At 54.2% G+C, this 20,139-nt stretch overlaps 1 protein-coding gene across 4 annotated transcripts in view; it reads right to left on the bottom strand.

Moving 5' to 3' along the window:
• The window catches only part of LRP1 (LDL receptor related protein 1), a 123,042-nt gene that overhangs the window by 14,728 nt on the left and 88,175 nt on the right, over nt 1-20,139 (bottom strand). For all 4 annotated transcript variants that reach the window (XM_059491168.1, XM_059491171.1, XM_059491169.1 and 1 more), the window contains exons 51-74: nt 19,727-19,843; nt 18,659-18,787; nt 18,468-18,590; nt 17,334-17,474; nt 17,068-17,255; nt 15,607-15,790; nt 15,339-15,424; nt 14,974-15,093; nt 13,700-13,887; nt 12,531-12,736; nt 11,565-11,753; nt 10,993-11,141; nt 10,496-10,589; nt 10,108-10,224; nt 9,343-9,462; nt 8,193-8,315; nt 7,096-7,221; nt 6,021-6,137; nt 4,057-4,163; nt 3,815-3,947; nt 3,146-3,265; nt 1,650-1,772; nt 286-429; nt 69-203 (exon numbers count right to left, since the gene is read on the bottom strand). In XM_059491168.1, the coding sequence (XP_059347151.1) occupies nt 69-203; nt 286-429; nt 1,650-1,772; nt 3,146-3,265; nt 3,815-3,947; nt 4,057-4,163; nt 6,021-6,137; nt 7,096-7,221; nt 8,193-8,315; nt 9,343-9,462; nt 10,108-10,224; nt 10,496-10,589; nt 10,993-11,141; nt 11,565-11,753; nt 12,531-12,736; nt 13,700-13,887; nt 14,974-15,093; nt 15,339-15,424; nt 15,607-15,790; nt 17,068-17,255; nt 17,334-17,474; nt 18,468-18,590; nt 18,659-18,787; nt 19,727-19,843 (3,279 nt within the window). The remainder of the gene's footprint in view (nt 1-68; nt 204-285; nt 430-1,649; nt 1,773-3,145; nt 3,266-3,814; nt 3,948-4,056; nt 4,164-6,020; nt 6,138-7,095; nt 7,222-8,192; nt 8,316-9,342; nt 9,463-10,107; nt 10,225-10,495; nt 10,590-10,992; nt 11,142-11,564; nt 11,754-12,530; nt 12,737-13,699; nt 13,888-14,973; nt 15,094-15,338; nt 15,425-15,606; nt 15,791-17,067; nt 17,256-17,333; nt 17,475-18,467; nt 18,591-18,658; nt 18,788-19,726; nt 19,844-20,139) is intronic.

Here is a 20,139-nt window from a genome sequence, read left to right as displayed (position 1 = left end):
GTGAAATCATGCCTCACTGATAAAAACCAAACCCCACAGCCCAATCCTGAGGCTCTCCAGCAGCATACCTTGGCAAAAATTCTTGTCTGGAACCTTCTGGAAGCCTCTACGGCAGGTGCAGTAGGAGGTGGACTGGGACTGGACGCAGTGGGCCTCGTCCCCACACATGGTGGTGTTGGTCTTGCAGTCATATGACTTGTGCTCTGTGGTGGGACACGTGTGTCACACGCGTGTCACAGCGAGTCCCCCCCAGTCCCCACCATGCCCCCCAGCTCCCCCACCCACCGTGGGAGCAGGATTCCTCATCAGAGCCATCTCCACAGTCATCGAAGAAGTTGCAGCGGAGGTTGGCACTGATGCACTTCTTGTTCCCACACAGGAACTCGTTCTTGTCCTGGCTGCAGCTCTTGGGCTTGGCCGTGGGTGACTCTGAGGGTGAGGGACAGCAGATGTGACCCCCATGTCCACGGGACCCTCTGGGAGCAGGCAGGGACTTGGGACCTTGCATCCACAACCCCAATTTTGGGAGGAAACACCAAAAGCCAACCCCAATCCCTGATTTCGTGAGGAAAGACCAAAAGCCAACCCCAACAACTGATTTTGGGAGGAAAGACCAAAAGCCAACCCCAACACCTGATTTTGGAAGAAAGACTGGGCAAAGCCAACCCCAAGACCTCATTTTGGGAAGAAAGACCAAAAGCCAACCCCAACAGCTGGGCTGAACTTTGGGCTCTGGGAGGGCCTTCCCAAAGGCCAACAGTGACTTCCAGGCAGCTTGGCCAGGCAGGCTCAGGCCTGTGAGGCTCAGAAAACCACAATGCCTGCCATGCTCCTGCTTCTCTCCCAGGCTTCCAGTTCCATGCCTTCTCCCTGAATATGTCTCACAGTTTCCATCTCCTGATGTGCTGTGAAAGCCTCCTGTGGCCTGGAGAGCACACCATGGAGAGCAAAGGGCAGCAGATGTCACTGGTGTCCTGCCCCCATCTCCCCACTGCTCAAGCAGCACCCTTTGGACATGTTCTCTTCCAGGCTTCCAGCTTCATGCCTTCTCTCTGAATATATATCACAGTTTCCATGTGCTGTGAAAGCCATGACACCTCCTGTGGCCAGGAGAGCACACCAAGGAGCGCAAATGGCAGCAGATGTCACCAGAGCCAGCACTGGTGTCCTGTTCCCATCTCCCATCTCCCCACTGCTCAAGCAGCACCCTTTGGACATGTTCTCTCCCAGGCTTCCAGTTTCATGCCCTCTCTCTGAATATGTACCACAGTTTCCATCTCCTGATGTGCTGTGAAAGCGTCCTGTGACCAGGAGAGCACATCAAGGAGCACAAACAGCAGCAGATGTCACTGGCGTCCTGTCCCCTTCTCCCCACTGCTCAAACAGCACCTTTTGGAGACATTTCTGTCCCAGGCTTCCAGTTTCATGCCTTCTCCCTGAATATGCACCACAGTTTCCATGTCCTGATGTGCTGTGAAAGCCATGACACCTGCTGCATACCAAGGAGTCAGGCAGCGCAAACGGCAGCAGATGTCACCGGTGTCCTGCCCCCATCTCCCCACTGCTCCAGCAGCACCCTTTGGACCTGAGCAGCATTTCAGAGCTGCAGTGGCAGAGCTGAGGGAGAAGGATCAGCCCCCCTCACTCACCGCAGTCCTTCTCATCCGTGTTGTCTCCACAGTTGTCGATCCCGTCGCACTGCCGACCGATCCACAGACACACGCGGTCGTTCTTGCAGCGGAACGGTCTGTTGGGGGGACACTGGAATTTCACTGCACCAGCAAACAGAAACAAACGGTGACGGTGAAAGGAGACGCCGGAGCCAGGCTGTCACACATGTCACACGAGCTGCTGCTCGGCCTCTGCCCCCGCTCAGCTCTCCGCTAAGGGCTGTCCCACGTGGCCCAGAGGGCTCCGGAGGCTGAAGCAGAGAGACTGAAGCAGAGACAATCTGGCTGCTGTGAGCCCTCTCCTCACCCAGCCCACTCCCCATCACCAGCCCCTCAATCAGAGTCACCTCCTGACACAGACATGGTTTATGAAAAATCCTTTCCTTAGGATTTTTTCTCCTAAGAAACTGAGGGGACATGTCAGTCCTTCCTCCTCATCACCAGCCCCTCAATCAGAGTCACCCCCTGACACAGACATCTTTGATGAAAAATCCTTTACTTAGGATTTTTTCTCCTAAGAAGCCAAGAGGCCTCAAGAATAAAATGTAAACATTGATTATCTGCTGCTGTGGAATGCAACAGGTGCATCTGTGATTGGTCTCAGAGTTGTTTCTAATTAATGGCCAATCACAGTGAGCTGGCTCAGACTCTGTCCCAGACAGAAGCTTTTGTTACCATTCCTTCTTTTTCTATTCTTAGCTAACCTTCTGATGAAATCCTTTATTCTATTCTTTTAGTATAGTTTTAATATAATATAGTATATAATATATATGTGTATATATATAATAAAATAGAATAAAATAGAATAATATAATATAATATAATATAATATAATATAATATAACATAACATAACATAATATAATATAATATAATATAATATAATATAATATAATATAATATAATATAATATAAATAATAATATTAAATGTATTTAAAATATTAAAATTAATTATAAATTAAAATTAAATTAAAATTAAATATAAATGAAATTATAAATATATTAATATTAAGTATAATTATGAAATTAAGAATAATATATTAAAACGTAATATGAATATATTATATTTTATATTAGAAATATATTATATATTATAAACAATATTATAATAATATTAAAATTATTAATAATTATATATTAAAATATATCTTCTAAATATATTATATATTATATTATAAATATATTTATATTGTAAATAAAATTATAAATAATAATATTATTAAAATTATTATTGATAATATTAAAATAATAAATCAAGCCTTCTGAAACATAGAGTCAAATCCTATCTCTTCCCTCATCTTCAGACCCCTGTGAACACAGTCACAACCTCCAAGCCCTCACCTGCACCAGCCACCCCCCAGAGGTCCCCCCCAGACCCTCTGGTCCCCCTCTAATCCCCCTCTGGTGCTCAGGCTCCAGGAGTGTCCCCCCCATCCTGGGCTATGGGGCTTGGGGACAGGGGCAGTGTCACTCACAGCACTCCTCAGGATTCTCGTCTGAGTTGTCCCCACAATCGTCCTCCCCGTCACACTTCCAGGCCAGGGGCTTGCACAGGGTGTTGTTGCACTGGAACTCGTCCAGGGGACACGTGCGGACTGTGACAGAGCAAGGGGGACATGTCAGTGCAGGAGGGGACATGGCAGGGCAAGGGGGGACATGGCAGAGCAAGGGGGGACATGGCAGAGCAACAGGGGACATGTCAGTGCAGCAGGGGACATGGCAGGGCAAGGGGGGACACGGCAGGGCAAGGGGGTGATGTGTCAGTGCAACAGGGGATGTGTCAGGGCAAGGGGGACATATCAGAGCAAGGGGGAAAATGTCAGTGCAAGAGGGGACGTGTCAGTGCAAGGGGGACATGGCAGAACAACAGAGGGACACATCAGTGCAAGAGGGGACATGTCACTGCAAGAGGGGATACGTCATCTCATGCTTCCCTCCTGCCAAACCCCCACTCTGGGGCTGCAATTCCAATTTCCCACATGCACAGGGGGTCTCCAGAGCTGAGGCATTTCCATGTCCGTGCACGCTCCAGATTGGGACACACACACAGAGCAGCACTCCCACCCATAGCAGGGACACAGTGACACCAGGGCAGGGATTGGGGGACACCAGCAGCCCCGGGGGACACCCAGCAGTGCCATTACCCCCTGTGCCACAGTTCTCCTCGTCGCTGCCATCCATGCAGTCGGCGTCGGCGTCGCAGCGCCAGCGCATGGGGATGCAGTGCCCGTTCTTGCACTTGAACTGGTCAAACTCGCAGCGAGGGGTGCAGTCTTTCTGCAGGGGACAAGCAAGGGACACAGTGGGCATGGCAGGCCCCTGTGCTGTTGCCACCGCCCCAGGGCAGGGGCAGAAGGGAGGTTTTGTGTCCCCATCCTGCTCGTACCTCGTCAGAGCCATCGGCACAGTCGTGGTCGCCGTCGCATTTCCACCTGCCCGCGATGCAGCGGCCGTTGGCACAGGAGAACTCGCTCTCAGAGCAGGGCCTGGGTGCTGGGGACAGAGCACAGAGGGTGCCCTGAGCGTGGGGACAGCCTGTGAGGGCAGGGGGTGTCCCTGGCCAGCAGCTGTGGGGCCACAGGGTGACAGGGACACTGGGGACAGGGGGTACAGGCAGAGCTGTGGGAGCTCACAGAGGGGCACAGCTTGGTACCAACTCCCACCACTCCCTGTGGAGGGTTTGGGGGACACTGTGTCCACACAGCCTGGCTGTCAGGGTGCTGGGGACAGAGCACAGAGTGTGAGAACAGCCTGTGAGGGCAGGGGGTGTCCCTGGTCAGCAGCTGGAGGGGCACAGGGTGACACAGACACATGGCCAGTAGCACTGGGGACAGGGGATACAGGCAGAGCTACCAGAGGAGCACAGCTGGTATCAACTCCCAAACCCTTCCCACACCATCCCTGTGGGGGTTTTGGGGGACACTGTGGTCACTGAGGTCACTCCTCTCCACAGGGCAGCACCAGCCCCACTGCTGCCCACCCCAGCTGCAGGAGGAACTGCAGCAGTGCCCTGGCAGTGCCCAGCCTCACCCCTGTGCCCCCTCACAGGGCATGGGCACAGCTCACAGCTCACTGGCACAGCCTGTGCCACATCCAGCAGGATGGCACCTGGCACAGCCGCCCACCTGGGATGGCTTTTGGGACCCTTCCCCTCCCTATAGCCCCCATAGGGGTATTGGGGCACAGGGACCCCCCACTCATGGCACAGGACTGTGGGGAACAGGGGGTGTCCAGAGGGAGCAGGGAGAGGTGGGGATGGGGTTTGGAGCCAAATCCAAGCCATGCAGAGCCCTGCAGAGCAGCAGGGTCAGACCCTCCCCAGTTCCATGGATGGAGATGCTTGTGCTGATGCTCAATAAATCCACCTGGACTGTCCAGTCCCACCTAGAAATTATTGTCTTCACTGGGTTTTAGAGAGAGACTGTAACACGGAATTAAAAGATTTTGGCAGGAACCTACCTCTGTGTGCCCCATAACGACAGTGTGGAAATGGAGAAAAACATAAGATGAGGTGAAATGGCACAAAACTCAAAAAACACGACGGGAAATCAACAGAAAAGAAAAAACAAAAGCTGCACCCTGAAGAGCTGCAGGAAGATCAGAGAGACCCAGTGGGCACTGTGGGGTGGGAGAGGGGCTGGCAGCAGACCCTGGGCAGACTGGACCCCTCTGGGTGCTGTGGGGTGGGACAGGATCAAGCAGAGACCCTGGTGCCATCCCATGGGCAGCCTGGAACCCCTTTGGGTGCTGTGGGGTGGGCAGCAAACCCTGGTGCCATCCCATGGGCAGCTTGGGACCCTCTGTGTGTCCCTACTGCCATCCCAGGTGGCACTGCCAGGCAGGGGGTGACATAAGGGGTGATGCTTGGTGGCAAAGCAGGACAAGGTGTCCTCAGGTGACTCTGCTGGGCCCCTCATGCTGCTGCAGGGAGGGTGTTGGGGTCACCCCTTGAGTGTCACTTGTCACCTTTGGGGTGTCTCATTGGCACAGGGACAGGGTCAGTGCTGTCCCCACAGGAGGGCATGGATGGGATAGGGACAGGGACGGGGAGAGGGACAGGGACAGGGACAGGGTCAGCACTGCCCCAAAGGAGGGCATGGATGGCACAAGGACAGGGTCACCACTGTCCCAAAGGAGGGCATGGATGGCACAGGGACAGTGACAAGGACAGGGTCACCATTGCCCCAAAGGAGGGCATAGATGGCATGGGAAAAGGGACAGGGACATTTTTGCCCCAAAGGAGGGCATGGATGGCACAAGGACAGCCCTGTCCTGGCTGGGGTGGCCCAAACCTGTCCCCTGAGCAGTGCTCCCCCATGGGGACAGCAGGGGCAGGGGAGTGGCACGTACTGCAGCTCTCCTCGTCGGAGTTGTCCCCGCAGTCGTTGTCGTAGTCGCACTGCCAGCGGCCCGGCACGCAGCGGTTGTTCTTGCAGCGGAACTGGTACGGCTCGCACGTGCGCTCGTCTGGGGACAGCGGGGACAATGGGGACAGGTCAGGGACAGGGTCATGGATAGGGACAGGGACAGGTCAGGGAAATGTCAGGGACAGGGACAGGGACAGGGACAGGGACAGGTCAGAGAACTGGTACGGCTCGCACGTGCGCTCGTCTGGGGGGACAGGGACATGTCAGGGACAGGGACAGGACAGGGACACATCAGGGCTGCTGGTGGGACAGCAGGGACAGGGACAGGTCAGGGACAGGGACAGGGCAGAGAACTGGTACGGCTCACATGTGCGCTCATCTGGGGACAATGGGGACAAGTCAGGGACAGGGACAGGTCAGGGCTGCTGGGGGACAGCAGGGACAGGGACAGGGGTCAGCACTGCCCCAAAGGAGGGCATGGATGGCACAGGGACATGGATGGCACGGGGACAGGGGTCAGCACTGCCCCACACAATGGGACAGGGATGGGATCAGCACTGCTCCAGTGAGGGCAGGAATGGGACAAGGACAGAGGTCAGCACTGCCCTGTGACAGGAGGATGAGACAGGGACAGGTGTCAGCAGTGCCCTGAACATGGGGAGGGACAGGACAGGGACAGGGACAGGGACAGGGACAGGGACCAGGACAGGGGTCAGCAGTGCCCTGAACATGGGGAGGGACAGAAATCAGCACTGCTCCACACGATGGAAGGGATGGGACAGGGGTCAGCACTGCCCCAAGGAGGGGATGGATGGGACAGGGACAGGTGTCAGCAAGGCCCTGAACATGGGGAGGGACAGGACAGGGACAGGGACCAGGACAGGGGTCAGCACTACCCCTGCACCTCCCTCTGACCCAACCCTGCCCACACCACCCCAAAAAGGAGCAGCTGGAGCTCCTGGGCCACCTCAGAGAAGCCAGCCAGCTCCAGGCCAGCCTGTCCCTCAGGGAACAGGGACACAAAATGACACTGGCTTGTCCCCAAGGCCTCCACTCACCGCATTCCTCCTTGGGCTCATCAGATCCATCCCCACAGTCGTCCTCCCCGTCACATTTCCAGCGTGCAGGGATGCACCTGCCCGAGTCCTTGCAGCGGAATTCATCCACACCACAGGTCATCTGGGCTGCAGGGGACAAAGGGACACAGGGCAGGGTCAGCGCTGCTCAGCACTGTGCTGCTCTCTGCAGGGATGATGGACAGCCTGGAGATGGGGGGATCTTCCTCCTTTTCAAGGAGTTCTCCAGGGAGATGTCAGGGGAGGAGGATCCCAGCGGGACAGAGACACCAAGAGCATCAGCCACTGCACACAGGGACTGAGCAGGGACAGAGGAGGAACACAGGAGGAACTGGGGTAAAACTGAGCAGGGACTGAGGTAGAACTGACCAGGAATTGAGCAGATACTGAACAGGGACTAAGTAGGGACTGGGGTAGAACTGAGCAGAGACTGAGCAGGGACTGCACAGGGACTGAAGAGGGACTGGGGTAGAGTTGAGCAGGAATTGAGCAGGGATTGAGGAGGGACTAAGGTAGAACTGAGCAGGGACTGAGGAGGGAACTGGGGTAGAACCAGGCAGGAACTGAGCAGGAACTAAGCAGGGATTGGGGTAGAACTGAGCAGGAATTGAGCAGGGACTGAGAAGGGACTGAGCAAGAACAGAGCAGGGAGCTGGGGTAGAACTGAGGTAGAACCGAGCAAGACCTGAGCAGGGACTGAGCAAGGACTGAGCAGGGACTAAGGAGGGACTGAGAAGGGACTGGGGTAGAACTGAGCAGGAACTGAGCAGGGACTGAGCAGAGATCAAGGTAGAACTGAGCAGGAACTGATCAGGGACCAAGGAGGGACTGGGGTAGAATTGAGCAGGAACTGAGCAGAGACAGAGCAGGGACCGAGCAGGGACTGAGCAGAAACTGGGGTAGAACTGAGCACAGACTGGGGTAGAACTGAGCAGGAACTGAGCAGAGACAGAGCAGGGACTGAGCAGGGATCAAGAAGGGACTGGAGCAGGGACTTGCCACCCCTCCAGCACACAGAAGTGCCAGGTGTGATCATTTCACACTGGTCAGAGCCCCCTCCCCACACACAGGTGCCTTACTGCAGTTAGCAGGTTCATCAGAGCCGTCCACGCAGTCGTTGTCACGGTCGCACACCCAGACCCGCGGGATGCAGCGCTTGGTGATGGCACACTGGAACTGGTTGGGGGCACAGGTCACCTCGGCTGCAGCAGGGAGAAAGGGGGGTCAGGAAGGGCAGCAGGGCAGGCAGGGACAGCCATTCCCTTCCCCAAAAACCAGCTGTGGGGCTGGGAGGTGTGTGGGTGCTCCAGGGATCACAAGGGGCTCAGTGGAGATGGAGCAGAGCCATAAAATGGCTCCAGAAGACTCCAAGCTGTGAGGGGACAGGGCAGAGGCCACCAGATCCCTCAGCTGGGCAACGGGCTCAGCCCAAATCCACTTTGAGGGATTTAAGGATTTCATTCCCACTAGGAAACAGGGTGGAGGCCACCAGATCCAGGCTCAGCCCAAATAACACATCAAGGGATTTAAAATGTTTAATTCCCATTAGGAAACAGGGCAGAGGCCACCAGATCCCTCAGCTGGGCAACAGGCTCAGCCCAAATCCATTTCAAGGGATTTTAAATATTTCATTCCCACTAGGAAACAGGGCAGATCCCTCAGCTGGGCAACAGGCTCAGCCCAAATCCACTTCAAGGGACTTAAAGATTTAATTCATTTCATTCCCACTAGGAAATAGGGCAGAGATCACCAGATCCAGGCTCAGCCTAGATCCACTTTGAGGGATTTAAGGATTTCATTCCCACTAGGGAATAGGGCAGAGGCTACCAGATCTCACAGTTGGGCAACAGCTTCAACCCAAATCCATTTCAAGGGATTTAAAACTTGATTCCCACTAGGAAACAGGGCAGAGGCCACCAGATCCAGGTTCAGCCCAAATTCCACATCAAGGGACTTTAAAGATTTCATTCCCACTAGGAAACAGGGCAGATCCCTCAGCTGGGCAACAGGCTCAGCCCAAATCCACTTCAAGGGATTTAAAGATTTAATTTATTTCATTCCCACTAGGAAACAGCAGTAGAGATGACGGCAACAGAGGGTCTGCAGAGACCAGGGGTATGGAGAAAGCCCTGGCACAACCCAGGGAGCCAAACACCCCAAGACACAGACCTGAACCCCTCAATCTGACCCACAGCAGCCCCCAGCTGACCCCCAGAGCCCCCCACTCACGACAATCCTTCTCATCCTCTCCATCCCCACAGTTGTCCTGCCCGTTGCAGCGGAAGATGCCGGGGATGCAGCGGTTGGTGTTGGTGCACTTGAACTGGCTGGGCAGGCAGACGTGGATGTCTGGGGACAAGGTGACAATCAGGGTGTCAGCGTTCAGAAACACAAAATCACGAGAATGATTCTATGTAGGGGCTTTAATTGAAGAGCTGGAGGCACCTCAGGGACACAAACGTGGTGTTGGGAGGATGCAGGAGTGCCCAGAGTGTGCTTTAGATTTGGAAAAGAGAGCTCTGGGTGTCAGGGGTACAAACCCAAATCTGACCCCGACATGGGTTAGGGACGAACATGTTTTTATATTCTATCGTTCTATAACTTTCATGTTAATTATTAAACTTATATTGCTCTATTGTATACATAGATTTCATCCAAGCACGGGCTCCTCATGGTCCCCCTCAAACTTCTAACATAGTTTCTCATGATTCTTCTTACGATTAACAATAAATATATTTAATTACTAAACAATCATCACATCTAACAATTATATCATTTATCATATACTGCTTACACAGGTGCAATTTCACATCATCTGGCAAACACAAAGCCTAACATTTTCAGAGTCTCTTTTTAACATTTTTCCAGGGCCCCACTAAGTCCAGCTTCTTTCTAATTCCCCGAATTTTATGATTTTAAAACCTTTTACTATCAAGGGGGTGACAGGCAGCATCTCCACGCTGTGGAGGGTCACAGGGGGACACAGGGACCTACCACAGTTGGCCTCATCCGAGTTGTCCTGGCAGTCGTTGTCGCCATCGCAGATGAAGGCAGGGTTGGTGCAGATCCCTGTGGAGCACTGGAACTGCCCTGGCCTGCACTTGAACTCAGCTGTGGGGTGACACAGGGCCACAGGTTTGCTCTGAGGAACGTTTTGAGGGCACATCTCAACCTCAAACCCCTGCTCCATCCCTCTGGTGTCATCTGGACACTCTCTGGACTCAGCATCCAATTGTGGGCTTGGGCACTGCTCCAAGGGACAGATGTGTCCCACTGCTCCCTGAACCCTGTTGTGACTGACCCTCCCCTCCACAGGGCTGTCCCAACAGCCACCCTGCACACCCTGGGACACTTTGGGGCTGTGTCATCCCCTGGCACTCACGGCAATCCTCCGGCTCGTCCGACCGGTCCCCGCAGTCGTCCTCGGTGTCGCATTTCCACCAGAAAGGGATGCACTTGTCATTCTTGCAGACAAACTGAAGGAGAGAGGAGCTCATGGATTTCAGGACAAACTGATGGAGTTCAGGATGGGGAGAGGGGACCCCAAAAGATTTCATCCCACTGAGCTCAGCCGAGGGCACCGATCCTGCACTGTCCCTTCTGGGCATTCCCAAATCCAGACCCAGAGCAAAGCCTTAACCCCACCCAGCCCTTGGGGTTTGAGGAGAGGGGTAAAAGAACATTCTAGAGCTGAAGGTTCTCTGGCTCCACTTCAAACATGAAGTGCCACAGGAGGGAGGTGCTGCCTGCACCCAAACAACACCCCATCACCACCAGGGAGATCATGGCACGAGGGAACCGGACATGGGGAACACCCAGACAGGCAGGGACAGGTGGGGACAGGAAAGGACAGGAAAGGACAGGCAGGCAGGAGCTTACCTGGCTGGCAGTGCAGTTGGACACACAGGTTTTGCCATCACTGCCCAGGTAGAAGTTGGTGGGACAGGCACATTTGTGCCCCCCACCCGGGGAGAGCAGGCAGAGGTTGCTGCAGCCGCCATTGTTGGTCTTGCAGGGATGGTTGGGAACTGGGGAGAGCAGGGTGACAACAGCAAGTCAGACCAAGCTGGGAACCCTCAGGGTGGCAAGACCCTTGTCACCCTGCTCCTGCTCCCCCTGCCCAACCTGGCATCCCCCCACATCCCTTTCCTGGCGTGGTTCCCCAGCACCCCCAAGCTGTGCTCCATGAGAAATGAAAATGAGAATTCAAACTTCTATTTCTCCAAAGTATCCAGTCTTATTTGCAAGAATTTGTACTTCTATTTCTCCAAAGTATCCAGTCTTATTTACAAGGCCACCCTTTGCAACTTGTTTCTACTTCCATTTCTCTCTCTCTGTCCCATTCCATGGCATTTCCAAGCCAGCATTTCTTATCTCAAGGTTTGCACACAGTGTGAGCTTTTTGTCAGGCTTGGAGAATTCTCTACAAATCCCTTTCCCACGTCGCTCACCGTCAGGCTGGCGGTAGGGGTGGTAGATGTGGATGTCCATGGGCCTGTGCAAGGTGCTGATCAGCAGGGTCTTGTTGGCTCCTGTTGTTTTGTGGGCTCGGTTGATGGATTTGGTCTCCCAGTCAGTCCAGTAGATGAAATCCTCGAAGAGGGTGAGCGCGAAGATGTGAGGGATGTCCTGGCTCAGCACTGAGAGAGGAATGGGTGCTCAGACAGGGGCTTTCACAGAGAAGCAGCATGGACACAGAGGAGTGGCCAGAGCTGGGGACTGTCCCCAACAGTGCTGGCTCCCAGTGCCTGGACCTTCCCAAGGTGTGCTGGCACCCATGGAGCTCAGGAACAGGCACTCAGAGAGGAGCTGTGCCACATTCCCCTCCCATAAAGAAGCAGCAAAGAGGACACAGAGGGGTGACCAGAGCTGGGGACTGTCCCCAACAGTGCTGGCTCCAACACCTGACCCAGAGCCTGGCTGTGCTGGCACCCATGGAGCTCAGGAGCAGGCACTCAGAGAGGGACTGAGCCATGTTACCCTCCCACAAAGAAGCACCATGGACACAGAGGAGTGGCCAGGGATGGGGACTGTCCCCAACAGCGCTGGCTCCAACACCTGACCCAGAGCTGGACCATTCCAAGGTGTGCTGGCACCCACGGAGCTCAGGAGCAGGCACTCAGTGAGGTGCTGTGCCATGTTCCCTTCCCATAAAGAAGCAGCAAAGAGGACACAGAGGAGTGACCAGAGTTGGGCACTGTCCCCAACAGCTCCCACTCCAACACCTGGCCAGAGTCTGGCTGTGCTGACACCCATTGAGCTCAGGAGCAGGCACAGAGGGGCTGAGGCACATTCCCCTCCCAAAAGGAAGCACCATGGACACAGAGGAGTGGCCAGAGCTGGGGACTGTTCCCAACAGTGCTGGCTCCAACACCTGACCCAGAGCCTGGCTGTGCTGGCACTCATGGAGCTCTCACCCGTGTGCCTGTTGGAGCCATCCAGGCTGGCAAACTCGATGTAATCCTCACGGGCATCAGCCCAGTAGATCCTGCTGTTGATGTAGTCCAGGGTGAGCCCGTTGGGCCAGGTGATCTTGGTGTCCACAATGACGCTGCGGTTGGTGCCGTCCATGCCGATCTTCCCAATCAGAGAGTGGTCACCCCAGTCTGTCCAGTAGAGGTAGCTGGGGGTGAAACACAAGAGATGTTGAGTTGTAAACCACAAAAATTTCTCCCTGTGAGAATCCCTGGCCCAGAGAAATTGTGGTTGCCCCATTCCTGGAAGTGTCCAAGGTTGGATGGGGCCTGGAGCAACCTGGGACAGTGGGGTGGAACAAGATGGTCTTTAGGGTCCCCTTCCATTCATGACTCTGTGATAAATGGAGGTGCACAGGCGCAGAGTAGGGAAAAGCATCCCAGTGGCCAAGAGGGAAGGTTTGATCCCATCTCCCAACCTCTGGGACAGCAGCAAGATGATCACAGCCCCTTTCCCCAAACCCCAGGGCATGGAACAGGATGGTCTTTAAGGTCCCTTCCATCCATGACTCTGTGATAAACTGAGCTGCATGGCCATCGGGTGGGGAAAAGCAAACCATCCCAGTGTCCCAGAGGCCAAGAGGAAAGGCTTGATCCCATCTCCCAACCTCCGGAACCACAGCAAGATGACCACAGGGCATGGAGCAACCTGGGATAGCGGAAGGTGACTGCCCACAGCAATGAGGTGGAACAAGATGGTCTTTAAGGCTCCTTCCATCCCAAACCACCCCATGACTCTGTGATAAACAGGCACAGGGTAGGGAAAACCATCCAGGTGTCCCAGAGGCCAAGAGGGAAAGCTTCATCCCATCTCCCAACCTCTGGGACTACAGCAAGATGACCACAGGGCATGGAGCAACCTGGCATAGTGGAAGGTGACTGTCCACAGCAGCGGGGTGGAACAAGATGGTCTTTAAGGTCCCTTCCATCCCAAACCACCCCATGACTCTGTGATGAACAGGCACAGGGTAAGGAAAACCATCCCAGTGTCCCGGAGGCCAAGAGGGAAGGCTTGCTCCCATCTCCCAACCTCTGGAAGAGCAGCCAGATGCCCCCAGCCCCTTTCCCAGCCCAGCCCAGAGCAGCAGGTGCCCAGTCCCCCAGGCTCTCACCCGTTCTGCACGTCCACCACGAGCGCGCGCGGCTCGCGCAGCCCCGAGTTGACCAGCACGGTGCGGTAGGCCCCGTTGAGCTTGGACACCTCGATGGTGTCCCGGCCCTTGTCACACCAGTAGAGGTTTCCTCCCACCCAGTCCACGGCCAGCCCGTCAGGATTGCTGAGCCCAGTGCGGTGAAGGACCTGCCAGGAGGAGTCAGAGGTGACGGGGATGAGCAGAAAGAACCAAACTTTGTCTCAGTGGTTATAGCATCCCCACTCCCCAGCCCAGATCCTCTTCATCACTCCCCTCTTAGGTTTAGATGGGATATTGGGAAGAAATTCCTCCCTGTGAGGGTGGGGAGGCCCTGGCAGAGGTTGGCCAGAGAAGCTGTGGCTGCTCCAGATCCCTGGAAGTGTCCAAGGCCAGGCTGGATGGGGCTTGGAGCAACCTGGGATAGTGGAAGACGTCCCTGCCCACATCAGGGGAGTGAAACTGGATGATCTTTTTCTCCTCCAAATCATTCCATTCAAAAGCTGATCCTCTCTAATATCATCCTAATCATTAAGAAGCTATGAGCCAGCATTTGCCTTTTAAGCTAAAGAAAGAGGGCTCCTCCTCTCCATAATGGTATTCCTCAACTAAACCCCAGCCCCTGACTTTTCATCATGCTCACTTCATGACTCACTTTCTCTTTAATTATCCAACCCAAACTTCTGTCATTTGTATCAATAAATCCCCCCTCTTTGACAACTCCATAACTCTTCCCCCAACCTTCCTTGTTATCTAATTTTTTAAATTATTTAATGCTTTAATTTTTTTATTTTTATTATTTATTATTTTAATTTATTTTAATTCTTTAATGTTACAACTCACTTTATAAGCTTCTTGACCAATCACACACAGCAAAAGCACATTGACAGTAGTTCTATTTAATTACCATAAGCACAGGTACCTTTGGTTAAAACAATGCTTGCTTATTTCCAATACAATACCTGCTTGTAAGCCTTAAAGCACAACACACAGAGCTCCATTATTAAGCTTTAACTTTCCTAATATCTTGCTAGATAAACTTTCTGCAGCTTAGAGAACTATTCAGACAAGCGTTAATACACAGACCATTGTTCTATTTGCTTTTCTACAGTTTAAATAATTTTTCTACTGACCTATCTCATGGCTGCTGCTTTCGCTCTACTCACAGTTCTGCTGTCTCTGAGGCCTGCCTTTTGCAGCTTTCCCCAAAACCCTCTGATTTTCCCTGTAATTCTGTGGATTCCCCCAGTCCCCACCTGGACGTTGCTGCCGTTGATGTGCATGCGGCGGATCATGCTGCCCTGCGTGGTGACATCTGTCCAGTAGATCATCTGCTCCCTGTAGTCGAAATCCAGAGCCACAGCGTTGTTCAGCCCCTGGACAGCAGGGAGGGAGAAGGGTTGCAGCAGCTTCAGTGGCTGCCGTGGGTTCTGGGGGGTTTTATAAAGCCCACAGCCTCGCTGCCTGCTCCTCGCTCACAGTGACATTTAGATGGATCTGCCATTCCCCTGAGAAGCCAGGAGCCAAAACTCCTCAGCTCCTGTGTCCTTCAGGGCTTGCTCCATCCCCAAATCCCCTCCATATGGAGCTGCTGTGCCTCCTGCTCTCACTCATGCCTCACCTGTTTGAGCAGGGTGTAGTTGGAGCCATCCAGGTTGAGCTTCCTCAGATAGTAACGGTTGGCAAAGATGAGGAAAGGCTCTTCATCTGCACAGGGAAAGAGGGAAAAGTGGCAGGGGAGCACTGCTGGGATGTGGGCAGAACCCTGCAGACCTGCCACCCCTCCCTCATGAGCTGGGGGCAGCCATTCACCCTCCATCTCCAGCACCAGGAGCATCCCCATGGTTACCAGGAACACCCTGAGCTCTGCGCCCACACCTGGCTCTCACCTGTGACAGCCTTGCAGCTGGTGGGGTTGTCAGGTCTGAGCTTGTAGCCCTCAGTGCAAAGGCACTTGTAGCTGCCCAGGGTGTTGATGCACTTCTGGCTGCAGGGGTAGGTGGTGGAGCACTCGTCGATGTCGATGCACGTCTTCCCGTCGTCCTTCAGCCGGAATCCGGGACGGCATCTGCACTGCAGGAGCAACCCAGAGCTGTCAGACACCTCCAGGGGAGGAGGTGGCAGGTGCTGGGAGGTGACAAGTGTCACCATGGGACATGCAGACTCAGCAAGGACAGCTGAGATGCACAAACAGTGCTTGAAGAGACCGTGTCATGTCCCTGGCCCAGCTGGCACAGGACAGACACAACGCGCAGAGGAGGAGGAGGAGGAGGAGAGGGAACAGCAGGAGCTGTGCCAGGGGAGGTTTAGGCTGGATATCAGGAAAAGGTTCTTCCCCTAGAGGGTGGTCAGACAGAAAAGGTTCTTCACCCCAGAGGGTGGTCAGGCACTGCTGGCTGGAACAGCCCCAGGAGAATTTGGACAATTCTCAAGCACAGAGTGAGATTGCTGAAATCTCCTGGTACAGGACAGACACAACCCACGAAGGAGGAAGAGGAGGAGGAGGAGGAGGAGAGGGAACAGCAGGAGCTGTGCCAGGGAGGTTTAGGCTGGATATCAGGAAAAGGCTCTTCCCCCAGACACTGCTGGCTGGCACAGCCCCAGGAGCATTTGGACAACTCTCAGGCACAGAGTGAGATTGTGAGATCTGTGCAGGAGCAGGAATTGGACTTTGTGGGTCCCTTCCAACTCAGGGCATTCTGTAATTCCACAATCTCTGCAGCCAGCCCGCCCCCACCCTGTTGGGGAAGATGAAACAGGAAAGACTTATGATTGCCTGGCAAAAGATTTTGAGAATATAGAAACTATCAGTGAGATTGAAATGAAAGCAAGCTTTGAGATCCTTTAGTTACTGAACAATAGGAAAACAATGGCGTGGCCAGCTGAAGGTGACCCCCTTTTGATGAAACAACACCCTCTGCTCGCAGGCAGCTCCAAGGGTGCGAGCAGACCCTGCCAGCTTGGCAGATGGGGTCCAAAGAGGAGTTTTTAGGGTTTAAAATGTAACCCAGTGTGGTAATGTAATGATTCTTATAGGCTGTATGGAAATGCTGTAGGATTTGTATCTTGTACTGGATTGGTTAGTGAGAATCAGAATATTCAACACAGAAGATGATTTATTGTATTGTAACAGGAACTTCACTCTCTCATCCTCTTTCCTACTCTCTTTACCTCTCTCTCCCTCTCTCAGGCCTGCTCTGAGCTGTGCCTGGCAGCTCCCAGCAGCTCCCTGCACTTGTCCTTTTGCAATAAACCCCAAATTCCACGCCCTGGCTTCAGAGATCTCTCCTCTCCATCCATCCCGACCATGCAACCCCCCGTCATTCCTACACCACCCCGTGTCCCTTTACCTTGTACCCAATCTTGAGGTCCTCACACTCCTGGGAGCAGCCACTCAGCTTCTTGTTGAGGCACTCGTTGATGAAGCAGTTGAGCTCATCGGAGCCGTCGGCGCAGTCGTTGTTGTTGTCGCACAGCAGCGCCTCGGAGATGCAATTCCCGTTCTTGCACAGGAAGAAGGAGTCGTTGCACTTGTTTTCTGCAGAGAGGAGGTGGCAGTGGTCAGTGCTGGGATTCCATTATCCCCCCCAGGACCCCAGCATGTCCCCACAGGTACCTGGGCTGCTGCAGCGTGGGTTTTTGGGTGCCTCATCCGAGTGGTCGTGGCAGTCGAACTCGCCGTCGCACTCCCACTGCCGATTGCTGAGGCAGCGGCCGTTCTGGCAGCGGAACTCGTGGGGGCCACAGGTGGGATATTCTGGGGGAGGATGAGGGGCTCAGCCAGCAGCCCACCCTCCTAGGGCTCCCAGAGCCACCATGGGGACACTCAGAGAGAGGAACCATACAGCCAAACCTTCCTGAGCTGCTGGGAGTGATGGGGACAGCACAGAGCAGCTGGCGTGGGACAGGGCTGCCCTGCACACACATGGAACTCTCTGTGGGTTTGGATCTCTGGGTGGATCTGGATGTCTCTGTGGGTTTGAATCTCTTTGTGGGTTTGGATTTCTGTGTGAGTTTGGATCTCTCTCACTGGGTCTGGATCTCTCTGGGTTTGGATCTCTCTGTGTGGATTTGGATCTCTCCGGGGGTTTGGATCCCTCTGGGGGGTTGGATCTCTGGGTAGGTCTGGATGTCTCTGTGGGTTTGGATCTCTCTGTAGGTTTGGATCTCTCTGGGTGGGTCTGGATCCTCTGTGGGTTTGGATAATTCTGTGGATTTAGATCTCTCGGTGGATTTAGATCTCCCTCAGTAGGTTTGGACCTCTCTCACTAGGTTTGGATCTCTGTGTCGGTCTGGATCTCACGGTGGGTTTGGATCTCTCAGTGGGTCTGAATTCCTGTGTGAGTTTGGATCTCTGTCTCGGTCTGGATCTCTCTGGGGGTTTGGATCTCTCAGTGGGTTTAAATATCTGTGTGGGCTTGGATCCCTCTGTGGGTCTGGATCTCTGTGTCTGGGTTTGAATCTCTTTGTGGATTTGGATCTTGGTGGGTTTGGATCTCTCAGTGAGTTTGGAACCCAGTGGGTTTGGATCTCTGGGTGGGTTTGGATCTCTCTGTGGGTCTGGACCTCTGTGTCAGGGCTGGGGCGCTGCCCTCCACTAACAACCCCTTTCTGCTGCCTCTCTGGGCTCCCTCTCACCACACTCACACCAAACCCCTCTGGGGTGATGAAGCCCCTCCCAGGGCACTGTCCCAAAGCCCATGAGGACCCAGCAGGGCCAGTCCCCACCCAGGGTCCCACAAACACCCACCACATTCCGGGGACTCATCAGAGCCATCACCGCAGTCATCGTCGTGGTCGCAGACGAAGTGCTTGGGGATGCACTGCCGGTTCCCACACATGAACTCCCTCTCATCACAGGTGTTGTTGTACACTGCAAAGGGGCACTGTCACCACCAGCCCCTGCCAGCCCCCAGCCTCCCCCAGCCCCCAGGCACTCACAGCAGCCAGCAGCGAGCGTCTCATCAGCCCCGTCAGCGCAGTCCTTGTCCCCGTCACACAGCCAGCGCTCCGGCACGCACACGTAGGTGCCAGGGCACTGGAAGGATCCTGAACTGCAGGTGGTGAGCTCTGGGGAAGGAAAGGGCAGGATGTGTTACAGTGCAATGTAATAGCCTGTTTTAAACTCTCTTGCTGAGAGCTGTCTGTCAATCTTGGCATTCCAGAGAGGGCATTATCATGTAATTGGCAAAGTTCATAAGATTCGTCTCAGCCCTGGGGACATTGGGCCATCCAGGTGTCCTTTGTCCCTTGAGACTTTCCCCTCCTGTACCTGGTTGGTGGCTCCCTACCCCTTCCATGCCCCTCTCCCCGGGGTTAAAGGAACAGCAACCACGGGGTTGGGGAGTTCTGCTGGAGCTGTTGCTGCATTCAGAGTGGGCCAGAATAAAGCTCTGGATCCAAACCCTCCAGCAGAACCGACTCCTTTCCTCACCATCACCTTAAAGCTTCTCCATCAAGGTAAACCTGAGCTCCTGCAAGCCTGGACCTGTCCCAAGCACCCAGCTGCAATATCCAGCCAGCCAAAGGTGTCTCTGAGGTGAAACCACCACAGTTGCCACCCTTGGTCAAGCAGCAAGGGCTGGACAAGCCCAGGCACGTTCCATCCAGCTCTATTGGTATTTAATTCCATTATATTGGCGCCCAAAGTGGGGCAGCTCCATCCTGGGGATGGATCAGTCAGGGAAGAGACCCCTGAGGTGGCACCCTCACTTTTGCTGCAATATCCAGCCAGCCAAAGGTGTCTCTGAGGTGAAACCACCACAGCTGCTGCCTTTGGTCAAGCAGCAAGAGCCAGACGAGCCCAGGCATGTTCTATCCGGCTATATTGGTATTTAATTCCAATAAGGATGGAGCCCCATCACCCCACTGCTGGAGCCCCAGCAGGTATAGATACAATGAGACCACAGGTGGGAGAAGGGATGGGCAGAGGCAGGAACACGGATGTAGGAACATGGTGATGGAGCAGGAAGGGATGGAAACGGGGGAGAAGGGCTGGAGCAGACTCACGGCAGCGACTGTCCTCATCAGAGCCATCCCCACAGTCATCAGCCCCATCACACACCCAGAGCTTGGAGATGCAGCGGTGGTTGTTGCACTCGAACTGCACGGGGTAGCAGAACTTGTCTGGGGGAGAAGAAGAGGAGGAGATGGAGGTCAGAGGGAGGTGATAAAGGGAGGAGAAACCAGCAGAGCATGGCCAGGCTGGGCCAGCTGGGCTCCAGGAGCCCAGGGGGTGTTGTGGTGTTTTTGTCCCACAGGGATGGTGTGGGACTCGCTGGTGGGGACCTGAGGAAGATCCCCAGCTCCTGAGCATTGTTGGGGCTTGTTCCAGGAGGTTAAAACTAAAAGTGCAGCTGAAGGGAGTCATAACTGGTCCAATTCAAAAGTGCTACAGACATTTGTGCATGTGCTGAGCAAAC

Source organism: Ammospiza nelsoni, chromosome 32 (genome assembly GCF_027579445.1).
Source record: "Ammospiza nelsoni isolate bAmmNel1 chromosome 32, bAmmNel1.pri, whole genome shotgun sequence".
NCBI classification, from domain to species: domain Eukaryota; kingdom Metazoa; phylum Chordata; class Aves; order Passeriformes; family Passerellidae; genus Ammospiza; species Ammospiza nelsoni.
This window is presented reverse-complemented; position numbering and strand designations above follow the sequence as displayed.